This window comes from Nicotiana sylvestris, chromosome 11, assembly GCF_000393655.2.
Source record: "Nicotiana sylvestris chromosome 11, ASM39365v2, whole genome shotgun sequence".
Classification (NCBI taxonomy): Eukaryota; Viridiplantae; Streptophyta; class Magnoliopsida; order Solanales; family Solanaceae; genus Nicotiana; species Nicotiana sylvestris.
In genome coordinates this window covers 157,731,712-157,754,880 of record NC_091067.1, presented here as the reverse complement: position 1 = coordinate 157,754,880, position 23,169 = coordinate 157,731,712, and the positions used below count along the sequence as shown (strand labels likewise).

Below are 23,169 nucleotides of genomic sequence, written 5' to 3'. Positions count from 1 at the left end.
TCCACAAGCAAACAAAATAGAGTTTTTTTTTTCACCAAAAAAGAAATGCAATCACAACTAAGAAAAAGAAACTGGTGAGATCCTTTTTTCTTTTTTCGTAATAGATTGGTTCAGATTCAGTATACATGTAGTCGTTTAGTCTTTTATTTTTCCTTCCAATTCTAGGAAAATTACTATCATCTTGAATTGGCTAGTTTTACGTCAATTGTCATTCTATCATAAACTTCCTTTATTTGAGCTTGAGATCAGCAATATAAGCAAGGACGCGCATGTGGAGTTAACTAAAATTGAGGCATAGTAATTATTGTTCTACTATAATCTCGAATGTCACAAAAAAAATTGATTCAAAATGCGTAGACATAAGGTGTGTTTGGTATAATGGAAAATGTGTTTTACGTGGAAAATGTTTTTCAAGAAAATATTTTCTTGGAAAACAAGTAGTAATCTTATTCGTTTTCCGGCATTTGGTACGCAAATTAAGGAAAATAACTTCTCAATTTAGATACAATAAACATGAAGCCATAAACGTTTGAACCAACAACCTTCCGAACACACAAATTTCATAAACTTCCGAACCGCTAAACTTTTGAACCCGTAAACTTTCAAATATATAAACCTCCGAACTCATAACTTTGGAACTTGTAAATTTTTGAACTTGTAAACTGAAAAATGAAAAAACTAGAACTAAAAATATTTTTAAAAAAATTATTTTATTTGGGGGGGGGGGGGGATGAAAAAAAAAAAAGGGGAGGGGGGTAGCAAGGTGGGTGGTGACGGAAAAGAAAAAAAACTGAAATTTGAAAAAGAAAAAAAAACCTTTTTGGAGAGGGGGTGGGAGAGGTGGGGTAGGGGAGAGAAGGGGTTGGGGTTGGGGTTAGATGTGAGAGTAGGTGGAGTTTTTGGAAAATGTTTTCGTAATTTTTTTTAGGGAAATCATTTTCATCCAATTTCAGAAAAATATGATATCTCGGAAAATATTTTTCAAACTATTTTGTACAACCAAACAATGGAAAATGAAAAAATATTTTTCGTCATGCCAAACACACCCATAGTGTTATATATTACCTCGAGCAATTTTTTTAAATTTTTAAGAAATCCAAGGAAATAATCTCAATAATTGTAGATAAAAGTTTTCCCAAAAATAGGAGTACAAATCTACTTAGACAACAAAAATGAGGAAGGTTTTTAAAAAGTGCAAGAAGTGTTCAAAACAATGAGAACCTAAAAATAAACTCAATATTTTGTTACAAGCTCAATTCCAACTCACTCTTAAAACTAATTACAAGTCATCTCCTTATCCACAATCTTATTTTTTGTATAAAGTTTCTTTTTCATCCTATATCATAATGGACATTTCTTTTTCAAAAAACAAAATCTTGTCACGAGTTCAAATCGTAAAAGCAGCCACTAATGTTTGTATTAGAATAAATTGTTTACACCATATCTCTTGAAGTACGGTCCTTCCTCGAATCCTGTGTCAATGCATAATGCTTTGTGCATCGGACTATCTTTTTTAAACAGAAAGAGGTTGAACTTTTCTTCTTGATTTCTCTATCTTTAACCAAAAACACTCAATTATTGTGAGCCAATCTCTATCCTTTCTTTCATCAGCAAAACAGCATTAAAAAATTCATCCATAGCTCTAACAGAAGATCCTTTGTAATCATCCTCATCTCTAGCAGCATCTTTAATCATTTCTTTAATTTCACAAGCTTTACCTCTTAATCTTTTCCCCTTTTCACTTTCACCCATAACTAACTCAATCTTTTCAATTAAGTCCCCATATCTCACATCAAAAGTTGTCCCTCTAGCCATTTCAACACAAACACCAATTTCTTCTTCCAATAACTTAGCATTAAAAAATTGATCAGCTGCCATTGGCCATCCAATTAATGGAACTCCATTAATAAGTGATTCAAAAACTGAATTCCAACCACAATTACTTAAAAATCCACCTATTGATTCATGTGCCAAGATTTCAACTTGAGGTGCCCAATTTAACACTATTAATCCTCTTTTTTCATTTTCTTGAACTGTTTGAATAAACCCTTCTGGTAACCATTCTTCTGGTTTAAATTCAGTATTTATATCAAACCCTAAAGGTGGTCTAATTACCCAAATAAAATTTATTTCAAGACCATCTAATGCTTTTGCTAATTGCATTATTTGAGATGCGGAGATTGTATTTTGTGCACCAAAACATATGTAAAGAACTGATTTTTTCTCCTTTTTATCCAACCATTCTTTGCATATATCCAAGGAAATTCCTAGTTCTTTCCTAGGACTTAGTCTTACTCTATCATTTTCTTGCAAATTTATTGGTCCTATTGCCCAAATTGGTATACATAACTTCCTTCTAAAATACATTAATCCATTTTTGTCAAACTCTTCAACTGTATTGAAAAGAACCCCATCTGAATTTTTCCAAGTTGGAAGATTTTTCAACTGAAAAATTGAATAAGGATCATTTCCATCTGCTATTGCTAGACTAGGTGACAATTGTGTAACATGAAATTTTCCAGCTTCTTGAAAATCAGGTAGTATAAACTCAAGTTTATCAGTATATCTATGAGGTAAATTTAACCACATAGAGTAATAACAAGCTAACCCAAATCCACTAGTACCACAAAAAATAGCATGGAAAATACCAAATTCATGAGTTACCTTAGCTGACCATCCAAAAAAGAAATCTGCTATAACACAAATTGGTTTCTTGAAAAATCCAATCTTTTCATCCACAAGATCACTTAGAATTTTCTTGAAATTAGGTTCAAGTGTAGGGGATATTTCAAGAAGCTTGAAAACAAGATTATAAGGGAGAGAATCATTGATTTCAGCATCTAGTGGAAGACCATGTTTAGTACTGTCAAAGGGTATTTCAAGAAAGTGAATTGAAGATTTTGTAGGGAGTGATGATTTGAGTTTTTTGATGTTTAGTGGTGTGTTTATGAAAGTGATTTGATATCCCTTTTGTTCAAGTTTGAAAGCTAAGGCTAAGAAAGGGATTATATGGCCTTGTGCCATGAAAGGGAAGAGGATTATGTTACCTTTTTTTCCTTCCATAGTTTGTAGGATGGAAAGAAGAAGATGGAAAATAGGAGGAAAAAGAAGAATGAATTTTCTAAATAAGAAATGAAAGCTGTCCTTGAAATCGTCTAGTTGGAAAGGAAAGGTTTATCCTTGTTGGATTATTAATTGAGTTCCTATAGAGGTTTTTGACTTTTCATGTATTTCACCAATGGACTATCAAATATTACTCATACGACGTAGTTTGGCTCTGCATAAATTTAAGAAAAAAAATAGATTTTTGAAATTTATGGTTTTAAAATCTTAAGAGGTAAAAACTTTGTGGAATCATGATATTTTTGTGGTTATAAAAGTTTCTCAATAATGGATAAAATGAAAAGTTTAAAGTTGAATTATTTCAAAATTTAAAAATGTGTCATTTATTTAGGAATAGACTAAAAAGAAAAGTACCTCATCTAATTTAAAACGGAAGGAGTATGAGAGTTTTTCATCCAATATAATAGTTGTATATTGAAGGAGAACCTTGATGTAACTGATAAAGTTGATGTCATGTGATTAAGAGGTCATGAGTTGAAGAGGTGGAAACAACCTCTTGAAAAAATGCAGAATAAGGTTGTGTGTAATAGACCCTTGTGGTCCGTCCCTTTCTGGACCCCGTACATAACAGGAGCTTAGTGCATCAGGCTAGTCTTTTTTTATAACGGATGTAGATTCATTTTTTATTGTCCCTTTTCTCCTTTTCATTTCCAATGTCCTCTATGCAATTAGATATTAAAAAAATAAAAGAAAAAAAAGTGTCATTAGAGATAGAAGAGGACCTTAGAATAGAGAAACTTTTTTCCCATTGTTGTAAATTTGGTGAAAGGTCATGTTAATGATTAATCTAGACTTCTCCTAATAGATAATAGTAAAAGATATCTACATCATTAATTTATAAAGCATTATTGATCCATATTATAAATATTCAAACCAGTAATTTTGGACCTTTTCTCATTTCATTTTCACCCTACAATAACTACGCATGAATTTCAAATTTACATAATATAATTTTAAAGAAGGAGATTCAATTATTGTATTATCTAATTTTTGTTGTTATAAACTTGCATATATTTTGTAAATATATGTATTTCATTATTTATAACGTTTTAATATCTTACCATTAACAAGTCATTATTAGACCCTGCATGTCATAAGACAATAGACAAAGCGTAATTTCTTTTTATAAACAATAAGGTCAACATTTTCCCACATTTAGATCCACATCCGTTTAAATACAATTTGACCAATATTCGTGCTTAATCAAAGCAAAATAATTAAATTGACACCGCAGAAAAACTTGTATACTACCACTGTAAACAATCTCACAAATGATAATTACATATAACTAAAAAATAAATTTACTAAAAAATAAGACAAACAATTTACTACTAACATGTTAAATTATACAGACAGTACAAAAACTCTTACTACTAGGGATAGCAAACGGGCGGCCCTGGTCGGATATGAGCGAGTCGAAAACGGGTAATAAAAAAACGGATAAATTATTCAACCCAACCCATTTTTAATACGGATAAAGATGATTTAACCGTTAGATAATATGAATATCCGTTATTTGGGAGAATTCCTAGTCTCCCAAACTCGAGTAACCTCCAATTTGAGGCTTTACAAATGTAATAGTTGACCCATTGGTTATCCTTTGGTTTATCCATTTTCTAAGTGGATAATATGCTTTTGATGGGTTATCCGATTCTCAGATTTTCGTATGCTATAGCCCACACCATCTGCATGCATCCGGGCTACCAGACCCGAATCGCCTAAAATTTTGTCGAACTATCAAAAACGTCATAGAGAACAATAGTCATCGCTTTGCCATGAACGTTCCTCGTTTTTTGGCATTTTAGGGCAAAAAAATTGGAATTCCACCCGATTCCCAGATTTTTGTGTGTTATAGCTCATGCCATCTGCATGCATCAATCAGGGCGACTGGACCGGAATCGCCTAAAACTTTACTGGACCATAAAAAATAACCTAAGGAACAATATTCTTCGCTTCGCGATGACCGTTCCTCATTTTTAGGCATCTTAGGGCCAAAAAAATAAAATTCTGCCTGATTCCCAGATTTTCGTGTGCTATAGCCCACGCCATCTACATGGGTCCAGGCGCTCGAACTCGAAACGCCTAAAACTTTGATGGCCCATAAAAACGACCTAAGAAGCAATAGTCATCGCTTCGCCATGACCGTTCCTCGATTTTTGGCGTTTTAGGGCTATAAAATTGAAATTTCGCTGATTCCTAGATTTTCGTGTGTTATAGCCCACGTCATCCGGATGGGAATGGGCACCCAGACCCGAATCGCCAAAAAAATTTCCAGACCATAAAATATGACCTAAGGAACATTAGTTGCCGCCTCGCCATGAATGTTCCTCATTTTTGGGGTTTTAGGGCAAAAACAATGGAATTTTGCACGATTCCCGGATTTTTGTGTGCTATATAAGCCATGCCATTTGCATGCATCTAGGTGACAAGACCCGAATCGACGAAAATTTTACCGGCCCATAAAAAACGACTTAAGGAACAATAGTCATCGCTTCTCCATGACAATTCCTCGTTTTTGGCATTTTATGGCCAAAAAACTAGAATTCTGTCCGATTTCTAGATTTTCGTTTGCTATAGCCCACGCCTTTTGTATGCATCCGGGCGACCGGACTTAAGCCGCTTAATATTTTGTCGGTCCATAAAAAATAAACTAAGGAATAATACTCATCGCTTCGCCGTGACTGTTCCTCTTTTTTGGCATTTTAAGGCAAAAAATTAGAATTTCGCCCGATTTCCATATTTTCGTATGCTAGAGCCCATATCATCTGCATGCATCCAGACGACCATAACCGAATCATCTAAAAAATTTCTGGCCATAAGAAAATGACCTAAGGAACAATAGTCATCGTTTCGCCATGACCATTTCTCATTTTGTAGCATTTTAGGGCTAAAAAATTAAAATTCTGCCCGATTCCCAAATTTTCGTATATAATAGCCCACGCCATCTATATGGGTCCAAGCGCCCAGACTCGAATAGCTTAAAAATTTGCCGACCCACCAAAAATCACCTAAGGAACAGTAGTCATTACCTCGCTATGACTGTTCCTCGCTTTTGGAGTTTTAGGGTCATAAAGTTAGAATTTCGTCCGATTCCCAAATTTTCGTGTGCTACAGCCATGCCATCCGCATGGGTCTGGGCGGCCGGACCCAAATTGCCAAAAATGGGATGGCCCATCAAAAACGACTTAAGAAATATTAGTCATCGCCTTGCCATGACCATTTTATTGGCATTTTAGGACTACAAAGCTAGAATTTCGCCTGATTCCCAAATTTTCGTATATTATAACACACGCCATCCGCATGAGTCCAGGCGTGTCACGACCCGGAATTCCCACCCTCGGGAGTCGTGATGACGCCTACTAAAGTGAGCTAAGCAAGCCAACCCTTAACTATATACTACCTTTTTCATATTACTCCTATTAAAACAAACATAGGGCGACAATATAAATAAAGCGGAAGATAGGAAATAGGCGGAAGTCAACATTTATAAAGCTTAGAGCTACGTCTAATTACTACTTTTAAACTTCAATACCCCAAAATCTGGTGTCACAGTACCACAGACTGTCTAAGAGTCACTACATACAAAGTCTGAAGAAAACGTATAGTATTGTTCCTGACAAGGATAAAGGAAACAAGAAATAGAGATAGAGGGAGATGCCAGGGCCCGCGAACGTCTGCAAGTCTACCTTGGGTCTCCGAATGGACTGAAGAAGCCCTCCCACTACTGTCCGAAAGCTGCTACGGGATCTGCACACAGTGCAGAGTATAGTATCAGCACAACCAACCCCATGTGCTGGTAAGTGCCTGGCCTAACCCCGGCGAAGTAGTGACGAGGCTAGGACCAAACTCTAGATAAACCTGTACAGTTATATAATATATGGCAGAAAAGTAAACAGATAATAAGAAATTAAAGCTGGGGAAGGGGAACATGCCTCGGGGATAGCTGATAAAGCAAAAATAGCTAGGAATAAATAAGGAAGCTAACAATATAACTTCTAACAAATATAAAGAAAAGTAGAGACAACTTTCACTTTCAGTTCCCATCTTGTTGCAGACGTGCAACCCGATCCCATTTCTTATATCTTGTGGTAGGTGTACCACCTACTCCCATTTCATAATATCTTGTGGTAGGCGTACCACCCGCTCCCATTTCACAATATCTTGTGGTAGACGTACCACCCGCTTCCATTTCATAATATCTTGTGGTAGGCGTACCACCCGCTCCCACTTCATAATATCTCACAATTTCAATAAATCCCGACAAGGGAGAATAATCAATAAAATAACTTCCCGGCAAGGGAACACAACAATGTAATAATTTCCTAGCAAGGGAACAACAATATTGAAATAGTCATCGCCGCAATGGAGAATCAACTATAACCAATCTCAACTTAGCTTGTACTCAGTTCAATTATTGAAAATGCACAATCTTAGAAGATCATTAAGTAAATCACCCAAGTGTCATTTAAGAACACAACAACTTTAAATTTAAGACTCACGGTCATGCTTGACACCATCATATAAATACTCGTCACCATGCCTATACATCGTACTCAACAAGAAGCAAGTAGCAAATATGACTCAACTCCTAATCCGTCAAGCTAGGGTTAGACCAGACACTTACCTCAATGCCTTGAACACCACTCAAGTCTCAATTATAGATTTACCCCTCGATTCCACCACCAATCCGCTCGAATCTAGTCACAGGTTACTTAATTACATCAATAAGTGCTAAATGAATCAACCCCAATTCATGAAAAATGAGTTTTCCAAAGTTTTACCCAAAAGTCAAAAATCACCCCCAGGCCCACGTGGTCGAAACCCGAGGTTCGGACCAAAACCTGGTTACCCATTACCCCACGAACCCAAATATATAATTTATTTTGAAATCGAACCTCAAATTGAGGTCCTAATCCCCAATTTTAGAAAAACTTAGGTTCTATCCAAAACACCCAATTTTCCCCATGAAAATCTTTGATTTGGAGTTGAAATCACGTTAAAAGATGTTAAGGAGTGAAGAAAATGAGTTAGAAATAACTTACCAACGTTTTGGAGAAGAAAGGTTGTTTGAGAAAATCGCCTCTTATGTTTTTGGGGTTTTGAAATGTGAAAAATAACTGAAATTCCCGTATATTTATACCCCTCTCAGACCCCCTGTGCGGACCGCATCAAATGGACCGCGGCCGCACTAGCGTACCTGAAGACCTGCAGTTCAGCACCTTGTGCGGAATGCACAAGGCCGACTGCGGACTGCACAAGGTCGACTGCAGCCGCACAGCCTCCACCGCGGACCGCACAAAGGCGACCGCAGTCGCACACGATTTCTCGCGGACCGCACTAGCGGGTTCAGAGACATGCAACTTCCTGAACCTGCAACATCTGATTTCTAAGCCTAAGGTATCCCGGAACCTATTCGAAACTCACCCGAGCCCTCGAAACTCCAACCCAAGTGTACACACAACCTCAAAAACATCCTACGGACATATTCGTGTAATCAAATCACCAAAATAACATCATGAACATCAAATTAAACCTCAAGATCAATGAAATTTCTAAAAACTCTTTTAAACATCAAATTTCCCCAATTAAGGTCCAGATCACGTCAAACGTTGTCCGTTTTAACCAAATTTCATAGGAATGACTCAAATCATATATAAGACCTGTACCGGGCACCGAAACCAAAATATAGGCCCGATACCATCACCTTCTAATCAGTTTTCATTTCGAATTTCCTTAAACAATTTCACTTAAAAATTCATTTCTCGGGCTTGGGACCTCGGAATTCGATTCCGGGCATACCCCCAAGTCCCATAGCGTCCCATATTTTCCTACGGACCATCCGGGACCGTCAAACCATGGGTCCGGGTTCGTTTACCCAAAATGTTGACCGAAGTCAAATTAACTCCTTTTAAAGTCAGACTTAACATTTTCCACAGAATTTCATATTTAAGCTTTCCGGCTAAGCACCAGGACTGTTCACGCAAATCGAGGCTACTCTAAATGAGGTTTCCAGGGCCTCGGAGACACAGAATTCAATTAAAAACAGGTGATGACCTCTTTGGGTCGTCACATTCTCCATCTCTAAAACAATCGTTCGTCCTCGAACGGACATAAGAAGGAAGTACCTGAGTCGGGGAAAAGATGAGGTTAACAGCTACGCATATCGGACTCGAACTCCCAGGTCGACGCCTCAGGAGGCTGACCTCTCCATTGAACACGAACCGAAGGAAAACTCTTCGATCTCAACTGACGGACCTGCCGGTCTAGAATAGCCATCGACTCCTCCTCATAAGACAAGTCCTTGTCCAACTGGACATTGCTGAAATCAAACATGTGGGATGGATCACCGTGATACTTCTGAAGCATGGACACATGAAATACTAGATGTACGGTTGATAATCTAGGCGGCAACGCAAGTCTATAAGCCACCTCTCCCACTCGATCAAGAATCTCAAATGGGCCAATGAACCTAGGGATAAGCTTGCCTTTCTTCCCGAATCTCATCACGCCCTTCATAGGCGACACTCGGAGCAATACCCGCTCACCAACCATAAAAGCCACAACTCGAACCTTGTGGTCTGCATAACTCTTTTGCCTGGATTGAGCCATACGAAGCCTATCCTGAATGATCCTGACCTTGTCCAAGGCCTCCTGAACCAGGTCCGTACCCAACAACTGAGCCTCTCCCAGCTCAAACCATCTAGCCGGAGATCGACACCGCCTACCATATAAAGCCTTATAAGAAGCCATCTGGATACTCGACTGGTAGCTGTTGTTGTAGGCAAAAACTGATCCCATGAACCTCCAAAGTCAATGACACAAGCTCAGAGCATATCCTCGAAAATCTGAATAGTCCGCTCGGACTGCCCGTCCGTCTGAGGATGAAATGCTATACTCAACTCAACCTGGGTGCCCAACTCTCGCTGAACTGCTCTCCAGAAACGCGAGGTAAACTGCGTACCTCGGTCCGAAATGATAGATACAGGCACGCCATGAAGACGAACAATCTCTCGGATATAGATCTTAGCTAACCTCTCGAATAAATAGGAGACTGCCATAGAATGAAATGCGCTGACTTGGTCAGCCTATCAATAATGACCCAAATTGCATCGAACTTCTTCCGGGTCAGCGGAAGTCCAGTAACGAAGTCCATAGTGATCCGCTCCCACTTCCACTCGGGAAGTTCAATCCTCTAAACAATCCACCAGGCCTCTGATGCTCATACTTAACCTGCTGACAATTCAAATATCGAGCCACATATGCAACAATATCCTTCTTCATTCTATGCCACCAATAATGCTGCCGCAAATCCTGATACATCTTCACGACGCCCGGATGAATAGAGTACTGGGAACTATGGGCCTCCTCTAAAATCAACTCTCAAAGCCCATCCACATTAGGCACACAAACTTGCCCCTACAATCTCAAAACTCCATAATCACCTAAGGTAACCTGTTTGGCACCTCCACGTTGCACCGTGTCTCTAAGGACACACAATGGGGATCATCAAACTGCCGATCACGGATACACTCCTATAATGAAGATCGAGCGACCATGCAAGCTAATATTCGACTAGGATCAGAAATATCCAACCTCACAAACCAATTGGCCAAAGCCTGAACATCCAAATCAAGCGGCCTATCACCAACCGGAATATAAGCAAGACTGCCCATACTGGCTAACTTTCTACTCAAAGCATCAGCCACCACATTGGCCTTTCCCAGGTGATATAAGATAGTGATATCATAATCTTTCAACAACTCCAACTATCTCCTCTGCCTCAAATTTAACTCCTTTTGCTTGAGCAAATACTGAAGACTCTTGTGATCAGTGAACACCTCACATGCCACGCCATACAGATAATGCCTTCAAATCTTCAATGCGTGAACAATGGCTGCCAACTCTAAATCATGGACCGGATAGTTCTTCTCATGAATCTTCAACTGCCTCAAAGCATAGGCAATGACCTTGCCATCCTACATCAATACTGCACCAAGCCCAATACGGGAAGCATCGCAATAAACTGTATAAGGCCCTGAACCTGTGGGCAAAACCGACATCGGTGCGGTAGTTAGAGTTGTCTTGAGCTTCTGAAAGATCGCCTCGCACTCGTCTGACCATCTGAACTGGTCACCCTTCTGGGTCAACCTGGTCATCGGGGCTGCAATAGATGAGAACCCCTTTACGAACCGACGATAGTAGCCTGCCAATCCCAAGAAACTTCGAATCTCTGTAGCTGATGCTGGTCTAGGCCAGTTCTTGACTGCCTCAATCTTCTTCGGATCAACCTGAATACCCTCTGCTGATACAACATGACCCAAGAATGCAACTGAACTCAACTAGAACTCACACTTCAAGAACTTAGCATATAACTGACTATCCTTCAGAGTCTGAAGAACCACTCTGAGATGCTGCTCGTGCTCCTCCTGGCCGCGGGAATATATCAAAATATCATCAATGAAGACTATCAAGAACGAGTCCAAATAAGGCCTGAACACTCGGTTCATCAAATTCATAAAAGATGCTGGGGCATTTGTCAACCCAAATGACATGACCAAGAACTCATAATGCCCGTACCGAGTGCGAAAAGCTATCTTAGGGACATTGGATGCCCTAATCCTCAATTGATGGTAGCCAGATCTCAAGTCGATCTTTGAAAATACCTTGGCACCCTGAAGCTGATCGAACAAATCGTCAATTCTCGGCAATGGATACTTATTTTTGATTGTGACCTTGTTCAACTGCCGGTAATCAATGCACATTCTCATCGAACCATCCTTTTTCTCAACAAACAACACCGGCGCACCCCAAGGTGAAATGCTGGGTCTAATGAAACCCTTCTCAAGCAAGTCTTGCAACTGATCCTTCAAATCTTTCAACTCTGGAGGGGCCATGCGATACGGCGAAATAGATATGGGCTGAGTGCTCGGAGCCAAATCAATGCAGAAGTCAATATCCCTATCAGGTGGCATCCCTGACAGGTCTGAAGGGAAAACATCAGGAAACTCTTGAACAACGGGCACAAAATCAATAGAGGGAACCTCGACACTAGAATCACGAACATATGCCAAATAGGCCAAACACCCCTTCTCGACCATACGCCGAGCCTTCACATAAGAGATGACACTACAGGTAGAATGACCAGGAGTTCCTCTCCACTCTAAACGAGGCATACCCGACAAAGCCAATGTCACAGTCTTGACATGACAGTCCAAGATAGCATGGTAATGCGATAACCAATCCACCCCTTAAATAACATCAAAGTCGACCATGTCTAAAAGCAACAAATCTACACGAGTCTCAAAACCCCCAATCACCACAATACAAGAATGATGGACTCGATCAACCATAATAGAATCACCCACTGGTGTAGACACATAAACAGGAACACTCAATGAATCACTAGGCATGATCAGATACGGTGCAAAATAAGATGACACATACGAGTATGTAGACCCTAGATCAAATAACACTAAAGCATCTCTATCATAAACCAAAACCATACATGTGATCACTGCATCTGAAGACTCAGCCTCGGGCCTGGATGGAAGGGCATAACATCAGGGATGGGCCCCATCACCCTGAACTACCTCTTTGGGACGGCCTACTGTTTGCTGGCCTCCATCTCTAACGGCCTGAGCTCCACCTCTAGGACCTCTACCTCCACCCCTAGCACCTCTACCCCCACCTCTAGTTGGCTGGGCGGTCTGTGGAACATCTGGTGCCTGAACCATAGCACGAGAACCCTGATACGGAGAACTGCTCGAAGCTCGATGGCAATACCTAACAATGTGCCTCAGGTCACCACAAGTAAAACAAGCCCTCGGCTGCTGGGGCTGACGACCCTGAAAACTCTGAAGCGGTAGTGCACTGATAGGTGTTGGTGGTACACTGAAGGACTGCTGGTCAGAATACTACATCGGAGGACTGCGGCTACCGGAAGCACCGTGAGAAACCTGAAGAGCTGATTGAAAGGGCCTAGGAGGATGGCCTCTACCATATGAATATCTACCTCCAGACAAGGTACCACTGAATCTGCCTGAATGTTGGGGCCTCTTATCCGACCTATGGCCACCTCCATATGACAAAACCATATCAACTCTACGGGCCACATTGGCCGCCTCCTGAAAAGTGATCTCACTCCCGACCTCCTTAGCCATTTGAAGACGAATCGATTGAATAAGTCCGTCGATAAACCTCCTCACCCTCTCTCTCTCGGTAGGAAGTATGACGAGGGCATGGCGAGCTAAGTCGATGAACCTGGTCTCATACTGGGTGACCGTCATGGAACCCTGCTGGAGGGGCTCAAACTGCCTCCGATAGGCCTTTCTCTGAGTCACGGGGAGAAACTTCTCCAGAAACAACAATGTAAACTGCTCCCAAGTCAAAGATGGTGACCCGACTGGCCTAGCTAAGCAATAATCCCTCCACCAAGTCTTGGCGGATCCAAACAAGCGGAATGTAGCAAAATTGACCCCATTGGTCTCAACAATGCCCATGTTCCTGAGAACCTCGTGACAACTATATAGGAAATCCTGGGGATCCTCAGAAGAAGCACCGCTGAAAGTAGTAGTGAAGAGCTTGGTGAACCTATCCAGCCTCCACAAAGCATCGGCGTACATAGCCGCCCCATCGCCGGTCTGGGCTATGGCACCCGACTGAACTACTCAAACTGGCTGAACCGCTGGAGTCTGAATCTGGGGAGCTACCCGCTCCGGAGTGCATGTAGCAAGAGTCTGAGTCCCTCTTCCAGCCTGAGAAGTGGCTGGTGCTACAGGAAGCAAACCTGCTTGGGTGACACTCTCCATGAGGCCCACTAATCGGACCAGAGTGTCCTAAAGAACTAGGGTAGCAATAAACCCTCTGGGACCTAAGCTGGGCCCACCAGAACTGCTGGGGCCGGAACCTCCTCCTCAAAATCAACCTGAGGCTCTGCCACTGGTGCTGCTACTCGAGGCTGAACTCTACCCCTACCTCGGCCTCTAGCACGGCCTCAGCCTCGCCCTCTACCCCTAGTGGAAGCTGCTGCCGGGGGCTCGGGCTGCTGAGCGGTAGATGAGGAAGCGCGTGTTCTCGCCATCTTCAAAAGGATGAAGTAGAAATTCAATCAGTATTGGTAAATAGAACCGCACGACAAGAAAGAATAAATGTGAAGTTTTCCTAACTCTGTAGCCTCTAGGGGATAAATACAGACGTCTTCGTACCGATCCCTCAGACTACTAAGTTTGTCTGTGAACTGTGAGACTCATGTAACCTAGTGCTCTGATACCAACTTATCACGACCCGGAATTCCTACCCTCGGGAGTCGTGATGGCGCCTACTAAAGTGAGCTAGGCAAGCCAACCCTTAACTATCTGCTACATTTTTCATATTACTCCTATTAAAACAAACATAGGGCGACAATATATATAAAGCGGAAGTTAGGAAATAGGCGGAAAAACATTTATAAAGCTTAAAGCTACGTCTATTACCACTTTTAAACTTCAATACCCCAAAATCTGGTGTCACAGTACCACATACTGTCTAAGAGTCACTACATACAAAGTCTGAAGAAAACACATAGTACTATTCTTTAGCAAGAGATAAAGGAAATAGGAAATAGAGATAGAGGGAGATGCCAGGGCCCGCGAACGTCTACAAGTCTACCTTGGGTCTCCAGATGGACTGAAGGAAGCCCTCCCACTACTGTCCGAAAACTGCTCCGGGATCTACACACAGTGCAGAGTGTAGTATCAGCACAACCGACCCCATGTGCTGGTAAGTGCCTGGCCTAACCCCAGCGAAGTAGTGACGAGACTAGGACCGGACTCTAGATAAACCTGTGCAGTTATATAATATATGGTGGAAAAGTAAACAGATAACAAGAAATTAAAGGTGGGGAAGGGGAACATGCCTCGGGGATAGCTGATAAAGCAAAAATATCAAGGAATAAATAAGGAAGCTAACAATATAACTTATAACACAGATAAATAAAAGTAGAGACAACTTTCACTTTCAGTTTCCATCTTGTTGCAGGCATGCAACCCGATCCCATTTCTCATATCTTGTGTTAGGCGTACCACCCGCTCCCATTTCATAATATCTTGTGGTAGGCGTACCACCCGCTCCCATTTCATAATATCTTGTGGTAGGCCTACCACCCGCTCCCATTTCATAATATCTTGTGGTAGGTATACCATCCGCTCCCATTTCATAATATCTTGTGGTAGGCGTACCACCCGCTCCCATTTCATAATATCATATGGTAGGCGTACCACCCGCTCCCATTTCATAATATCTTGTGATAGGCGTACCATCCGCTCCCACTTCATAATATCTCACAATTTCAAGGAATCCCGGTAAGGGAAAATAATCAATATAATAACTTCCCGGCAAGGGAACACAATAATGTAATAATTTCCCGGCAAGGGAACAACACAACTTAGCTTGTACTCAGTTCAATTATTGATAATGCACAATCTTAGAAGATCATTAAGTAAAGCACCCAAGTGTCATTTAAGAACACAACAACTTTAAATTTAAGACTCACGGTCATGTTTGACACCATCGTATAGATACTCATCACCATGCCTATACGTCGTACTCAACAAGAAGCAAGTAGCAAATATGACTCAAATCCTAATCCCTCAAGCTAGGGTTAGACCAGACACTTACCTCGATGCCTTAAACACCACTCAAGTCTCAATTATAGCTTTATCCCTCGATTCCACCAGCAATCCGCTCGAATCTAGTTACAAGTTACTTAATTACATCAATAAGTACTAAATGAATCAACCCTAATGCATGAAAAATGAGTTTTTCAAAATTTTACCAAAAAGTCAAAAATACCCCCGGGCCCATGTCGCTGAAACCCAAGATTCAGACCAAAACCTGGTTACCCATTCCCCCACGAACCCAAATATATAATTTATTTTGAAATTGGACCTCAAATTGAGGTCCTAATTCCCAATTTTAGAAAAACCTAGGTTCTACCCAAAACACCCAATTTTTCCCGTGAAAATCTTTGATTTGGAGTTGAAATCACGTTAAAAGATGTTTAGGAATGAAGAAAATGAGTTAGAAATCACTTACCAATGTTTTGGAGAAGAAAGGTTGTTTGAAAAAATCGCCTCTTATGCTTTTGGGGTTTTGAAAAGTGAAAAATAACTGAAATTCCCGTCTATTTATACCTCTCTCAGACCCCCTGTGCGGACCACATCAAATGGACCGCGACCGCACTAGCGTACCTGAAAACCTGCAGTTCAGCGCCTTGTACGGACCACACAAAGGCGACCGCGGCCGCACTGGCCCCTCTGCGATCGCACACGATTTCTCGCGGACCGCACTAGCGGGTTCAGAGACCTGCAACTTCCTGAATCTGCAACATCTGATTTCTAAGCCTAAGGCATCCCAGAACCTACCCGAAACTCACCCGAGCCCTCGAAACTCCAACCCAAGTGTACACACAACCTCAAAAACATCCTACGGACATATTCGTGTAATCAAATCACCAAAATAACATCATAAACATCGAATTAAACCTCAAGATCAATGAAATTTCTAAAAACTCTTTTAAACATCAAATTTCCCAAATTAAGGTCCGGATCACGTCAAACGATGTCCGTTTTTAACCAGATTTCACAGTAATGGGTCAAATCATATATAAGACCTGTAACGGGTGCCGGAACCAAAATACAGGCCTGATACTATCACCTTCTAATCAGTTTTCATTTCGAATTTCCTTAAACAATTTCAGAAAATAATTTCACTTAAAAATTCATTTCTCGGGCTTGGGACCTCAGAATTCGATTCCGGGCATATGCCCAAGTCCCATATTTTCCTACGGACCCTCCGGCACCGTCAAACTACGGGTCTGGGTCCGTTTACCCAAAGGTTGATAGTAGTCAAATTAACTTCTTTTAAAGTCAAGACTTAACATTTTTCACAGAATTTCATATTTAAGCTTTCCGGCTACATGCCCGGACTGCGCATGTAAATCGAGGCTACTCTAAATGAGGTTTCCAGGGCCTCGGAGGCATGGAATTCAATTAAAACAGATGATGACCCCTTTGGGTCGTCACAAGGCGGTCGGACCCGAATCGCTAAAAATTTTGATGGCCCATAAAAAAGACCCTAGGAACAATAATCATCGCTTCGCCATGATCGTTCCTCATTTTTTGGCTTTTTAGGGCCATAAAATTGTAATTTTGCCTGATTTTCATGATTTTCATGTGCTATAGACCACACCAACCACATGGATCCTGTCGTTTGGACCTGAATCGCCTAAAATTTTCCCGGCCCATCAAAAACGACCTAAGGAACATTTTTCATTGCCTCGCCATGACCGTCCCACATTTTTTGGTATTTTAGGGCCATAAAGTTAAAATTCCACCCTACTCCCTAATTTTTGTGTGTTATAGCACACGCCATCCACATAGGTCCGGGCGTCCGGACCCGAATTGCCTAAAATTTTGTTGGCCTATCGAAAATGACTTAAGGAACATTAGTCATCGCCTGGCCATGACCGTTCTTTATTTTTTGGCATTTTATGGCCAAAACAATAGAATTTGGCATGATTCCTAGATTTTGATGTATTATAGCCCACGCCATTTGCATACATCTAGGCAGTCGGACTCGAATCGCCTAAAAGTTTGTCGGATCGTCAAAAATTACTAAATAACAATAGTCATCGCTTCTCCACATTACTCGTTATTTGACATTTTAGGGCCAAAAACTTGAATTCTGCCCGATTACCACATTTTCATATGCTATAGCCCACTCCATCTTCATGCATCCAATTGATCAAACTCAAATCGCCTAATATTTTGTTGGCCCATAAAAAATGACCTAAGGAGCAATAGTCCTCCTTTTGTCATGACCGATCCTCATTTTGTGGTGTTTAGGGCAAAAAAATGGAATTTCGCCCCCTTCCCCCCAGATTTTCGTGTGCAATAACCCACGCCATCTGCATAGGTCCACGCACCCGAACCCAAAATTTCTGAAATTATGCCAACATACAAAAAATGACCTAAGGAACATTAGTCGTCGCCTCACCATGTCTGTTCCTCTTTTTGGGCATTTCAGGGGCATAAAGCTAGAATTCTGCTCGATTTCTAGATTTTCATGTGCTACTGTGCAAGCCATTCGCATGGGTCTGGGTGGTGTCACGCCCCGAGTTCACCCTCCATGAACTATCGTGACGGCACCTAGTCTCTACGACTAGGTAAGCCTAAAAATTTGCAAAAAAGGAAATGAAAGATAAAACTAGCCAAAAACTGCAGAATAAACATAAATAAAACGTTTAAGATGCTGCTCGACATATACAATACAAACTCTCAAACTGAAACAACTCCTAAAACCTGGAATCTCATGAAATCACAAGCTGTTGAATAGCTACAAGTGTTCTAACTCCAAAATGTCTAAACAAAAGTAAATACAGGAGAGCTAAAGCTAGAGGGGAGAATAGAGCGGGACTCCTCAGTCTGCAGGCGCGGCAGATATACCTCAAAGTCTCTGAAGATCGCCTCGCCTCACTGATGTTATGGCTGAGCCAAAGAACCTGGATCTACATATGAAAAACATACGTAGGAAGGGCATGAGTACACCACAACGGTACTCAGTAAGTGCCAAGCCTAACCTCGGTCGAGTAGTGACGAGGAAAGTCAGGGCCCTACTAATTTTAGATGAAAAACAAGGTAAAAAAGTATAGAATACTACAATATAATTAAAATGCTAACAGGCTATAACGAATAAAATCGCAAAAAAGAATCTAACTCAGTGCACAGAAATAGCAACAGGGGATCTCCCGGGATATCGTCCCGCAGTCCCAAACATAAATGTACAGAGGATCTCCCCGGATATCGTCCCATAGTCTAAATTATAAATATGCAAGGGAAACTCACGGAATACCAATCCGTAGTCTCAAAGTAAATATCTAGTACGGGGAATCTATCGGGTGCTGTCCCGTAGTCCCAATCATAAATGTGTAGGAGGATCTACCGAAATACCGATCCATAGTCCCAAAGTAAACAAGCAGGGGGATCTCCCGGGATATCGCCCCGTAGTCCCAAAGTAAATACACAACCATCTAAGAAGAATATATAGTTCTATTCAAGAATTAAATAGGAAATTTCTACTCTAACATGCTGCACAGAGTACAAGTAGGCAATTAAGGCAGGTAAGACAATTAAGTTACGTAAGCATGCTTTTCCTAATATAAACAAGAGGCTTCAAGTACAAGTATTTGCTAAATTACAAGAAAACATAGCTATTAACTTAATGAAAACGGGATTTTCAACAATTAGCACGTGTACGCACTTGTCACCTCATGTATACGACACTCATATAACAAAGATACCAAATCCTAAGGGGAGTTCCCCCACACAAGGTTAGACAAGCCACTTACCTCGAACCAGCTCAATCAACTCGAAATCACATTTTTGCCACAAGTATCCGACTCCAAATGGCCCAAATCTATTCAAAGTAATTGCATAATGTTAATATAACTTCAAGTAACTAATTTAACTTATTAATTCGAAGCTAACACGTAAAATTAAGAAAATCGCCCAAAATGTCCCTCGGGCCCACGTTTTGGAATTGGATAAAATTCACAAAACTAGAATCCTTACACTCTCATGAGTTCATACATACCAAGTATACCAAAATCTGACCACAAGTGGCCCCTCAAATCTCTAAATCAAAGTCTCCAATTTCAAACCCTAAACCCCCAATTTTTAACAACTAATTCCATAAATTTCTTGTCTAATCAGTAGAATATTCCCATAAAAACGAGTGTTGGTTCCAAAATCCTACCTCCACGAAATTCCCTTGAATTCCCTCTTCAAAATCTCCAAAAAAGCTCCCAATCCGACTTGAAAGTAGTGATTAAATCTGAAAAATCGCGAAGGAAACCTTATATAGGTTCTGGCCCAGGGATTCCGCACCTCCGCCCCTTTTCCCGCTTTTACGGTGCCGTTTCTGCGGTCTTACCTACCGCATATGCGGTTTTCACTTAATGCACTGGGACCGCACCTGCGCCCATATACCCACTCTTGTGGTCCCGTAGGTGCAATAAAGCGCCCGCACCTGTGACTTCTGACTTTCCCTCATCTGGCCGCATATGCGGCTGACCACACACTTCTACGGTTCTGCACTTGTAGTCCCCAATCCGCAAGTGCGTTTATGACAGTAATTCAGTAGCTTCAGGTGCACACTCTAACTCCCAACTTCCTGTCAACCATCCGAAATCATCCCGAGGCCCTCGGGACCTCATCCAAAAGTACGAACATGTCATATACCACTATTAAAACTTGTACCAATCTTCAAAACACTTAAAACAACCTCGACTCATCAAAACACCCTCGGATTCAAGCCTAAAAGTTCCAAAACTTCCAAATTCCGCTTTCGATCAAAAAGTCTACCAAACCTCGTTCGAATGACCTAAAATTTTGCACACATGTCACATTCAACACTACGAAGCTGCTCCAACTCTCAGAATCAGATTCCGACCCCAATATCAAAATTCCACTATTGAACCAGAAACATTCAAATTTCAACTTTCGGCATTTCAAGCCTAATTAAGCTATGGACCTCCAAAACACAATCCGAACACGTCCCTAAGCCCGAAATCACCCAAAGGAGCTAACGGAACTGACGTAATTCCATTCCGAGGCCGTCTTCACACTGCTCCGACTATGGTCCAAATTCTAAAGTTTAAGCTCTCATTGAGGGACTAAGTGTCCCAAAACACTCCGAAACTCCAAACGAATCCTCCCGACAACTCACAATAGTAGAAATAAACACGGGGAAAGCAGTTAATAGGGGATTGGGGCGTTAATTCTTAAAACGACCAGCCGGGTCGTTACATCATCCCCCTCTTAAAACATTCGTTTGTCCTCGAACGAGCATAGAGACATACCTGAAATAGTGAAAAGATTAGGGTAACAACTACACATATCCTGCTCGGTCTCCTAGGTTGCCTCCTCGACAAGCTGACCTTGCCACTGAACCTTCTTGATGCAATGTTCTTTGACCTCAGCTTTCGAACCTGTATATCCAATATCGCCACTGGCTCCTCAACATAGGATAGATCCTTGTCCAACTAGACCGAACTGAAATCCAACACGTGCGACGGGTCACCGTGATACTTCTGGAGCATCGAAACATGAAATACCGGATGAACTCCTACCAATCTGGCAGGTAAGGCAAGCTCATAAGCAACCTCCCCAATATGTCTCAATATCTTAAAAGGTCCAATAAACCTCGGACTCAATTTCCCTTTCTTCCTAAATCTCATAACGCCCTTCATAGGCGAAACCCCAAGACCCGCTCTCCAACCATATAGGAAACATCACGAACCTTCCAGTCCACGTAACTCTTCTGTCTGGACTGGGCTGTGCGAAGTCTATCCTGAATCACCTTAACCTTCTCCAAGGTGTCATGAACCAAGTCTGTGCCCAATAATTTAGCCTCACCCGGCTCAAACCAACCCAGCAGGAATCTACACCGCCTACCATATAAGGCCTAATATGGTGCCATCTGAATGCTGGACTGATAACTGTTGTTGTAGGCAAACTCCGCCAGTGGCAAGAACTGATCCAAAGAACCTCCAAATTCCATCACACACGTACGGAGCATATCCTCAAGAATCTAAATAGTGCGCTCGGACTGTCCATCCGTCTAGGGGTGAAATGCTATGCTTAACTCCACCCGAGTCCCTAAATTCTACTGTACGGCCCTCTAGAACCGTGATGTGAACTGAGTACCTCTATCTGAAATGATGGAAACTAGAATACCATGTAGACGAACAATCTCCAGGATATAAATCTCTGCCTATCGCCCCGAAGAATAGGTATTACACACAGGAATGAAGTGCGCGGACTTGGTCAGCCGATCCACAATCACCCAAATGGCATCAAACTTCCTCAAGGTCCGTAGGAGTCCAACTATGAAGTCCATGGTTATCCTCTCCCACTTCCACTCCGGAATCTCTATCTGTTGAAGTAACCCACCTGGTCTTTGGTGCTCATACTTGACCTGCTGACAATTGAGGCACCGAGCTACAAACCCAACTATATCCTTCTTCATCCGCCTCCACCAATAGTGCTACCTCAAATCCTGGTACATCTTCGCGACACCCGGATGGATGGAATATTGCAAACTATGGGCCTCCTCTAGAATCAACTCCTGAAGCCCATCAACATTGGGTACACATACCCGACCTTGCATCCTCAATACCCCGTCATCACCAATAGTCACATCTCTAGCATCACCGTGCAGAACCTTGTCCTTGAGGACGAACAAATGAGGGTCATCATACTGACGCTCCCTGATACAATCAAATAAGGAAAACCGAGAGATCACGCAAGCTAGAACTCGACTAGGCCCCGAAAGATCCAATCTCACAAACTGGCTGGCTAAGTCCTGAACATCCATCTCCATGGGCCTCTCCGCTATTGGTAAAAATGCCAAACTCCCCAAACTCTCTACCCGATGACTCAAAGCATCGACCACCACATTGGCCTTGCCCGGGTGATACAAGATAGTGATATCATAGTCCTTCAGCAGCTCTAACCACCTCTTCTAGTGCAAATTAAGATCATTTTGCTTGAACATATGCTGCAAACTCCGGTGATTAGTATAGATCTCATAAGGAACACCGTACAAATAATGACGCTGGATCTTCAATTCGTGAACAATAGCAGCTAACTCGAGATCATGGACAGGATAATTCTTCTCATGTACCTTCAACTGTCTGGACGCGTAGGCAATCACCCTAGCGTCCTGCATTAATATCGCTCCAAGACCAATCCTCGAGGCATCACAATAGACAGTATAAGACCCCGAACCTGTAGGCAATATTAAAAGTAGGGCTGTAGTCAAAGATGTCTTAAGCTTCTGGAAGCTCGCCTCACACTCTTCCGCCCACTGGAACGGAGCACCCTTCTGGGTCAACCTAATCATAGGTGATGCAATAGATGAAAACCCCTCAACAAATCGACGGTAATAACCCGCCAAGCCAAGAAAACTGCGGATCTTTGTAGTTGAGGATGGTCTAGGCCAACTCTG

General features: G+C 41.7%; 1 protein-coding gene across 1 annotated transcript; it reads right to left on the bottom strand.

Annotated features, from left to right (window-relative positions):
• Positions 1-1,204: 1,204 nt before the first annotated feature.
• LOC104232530 (UDP-glycosyltransferase 92A1-like) lies at positions 1,205-3,169 on the bottom strand. The gene has a single exon (XM_009785750.2). The coding sequence runs from the start codon at positions 3,061-3,063 to the stop codon at positions 1,576-1,578; it is 1,488 nt and encodes a 495-aa protein (XP_009784052.1). The 5' UTR covers positions 3,064-3,169; the 3' UTR covers positions 1,205-1,575.
• Positions 3,170-23,169: the final 20,000 nt, after the last annotated feature.

Bases quoted from the DNA above. Each gene is read 5' to 3' on its own strand.
- LOC104232530 (XM_009785750.2), bottom strand. From the start codon at position 3,063: ATGGAAGGAAAAAAAGGTAACATAATCCTCTTCCCTTTCATGGCACAA.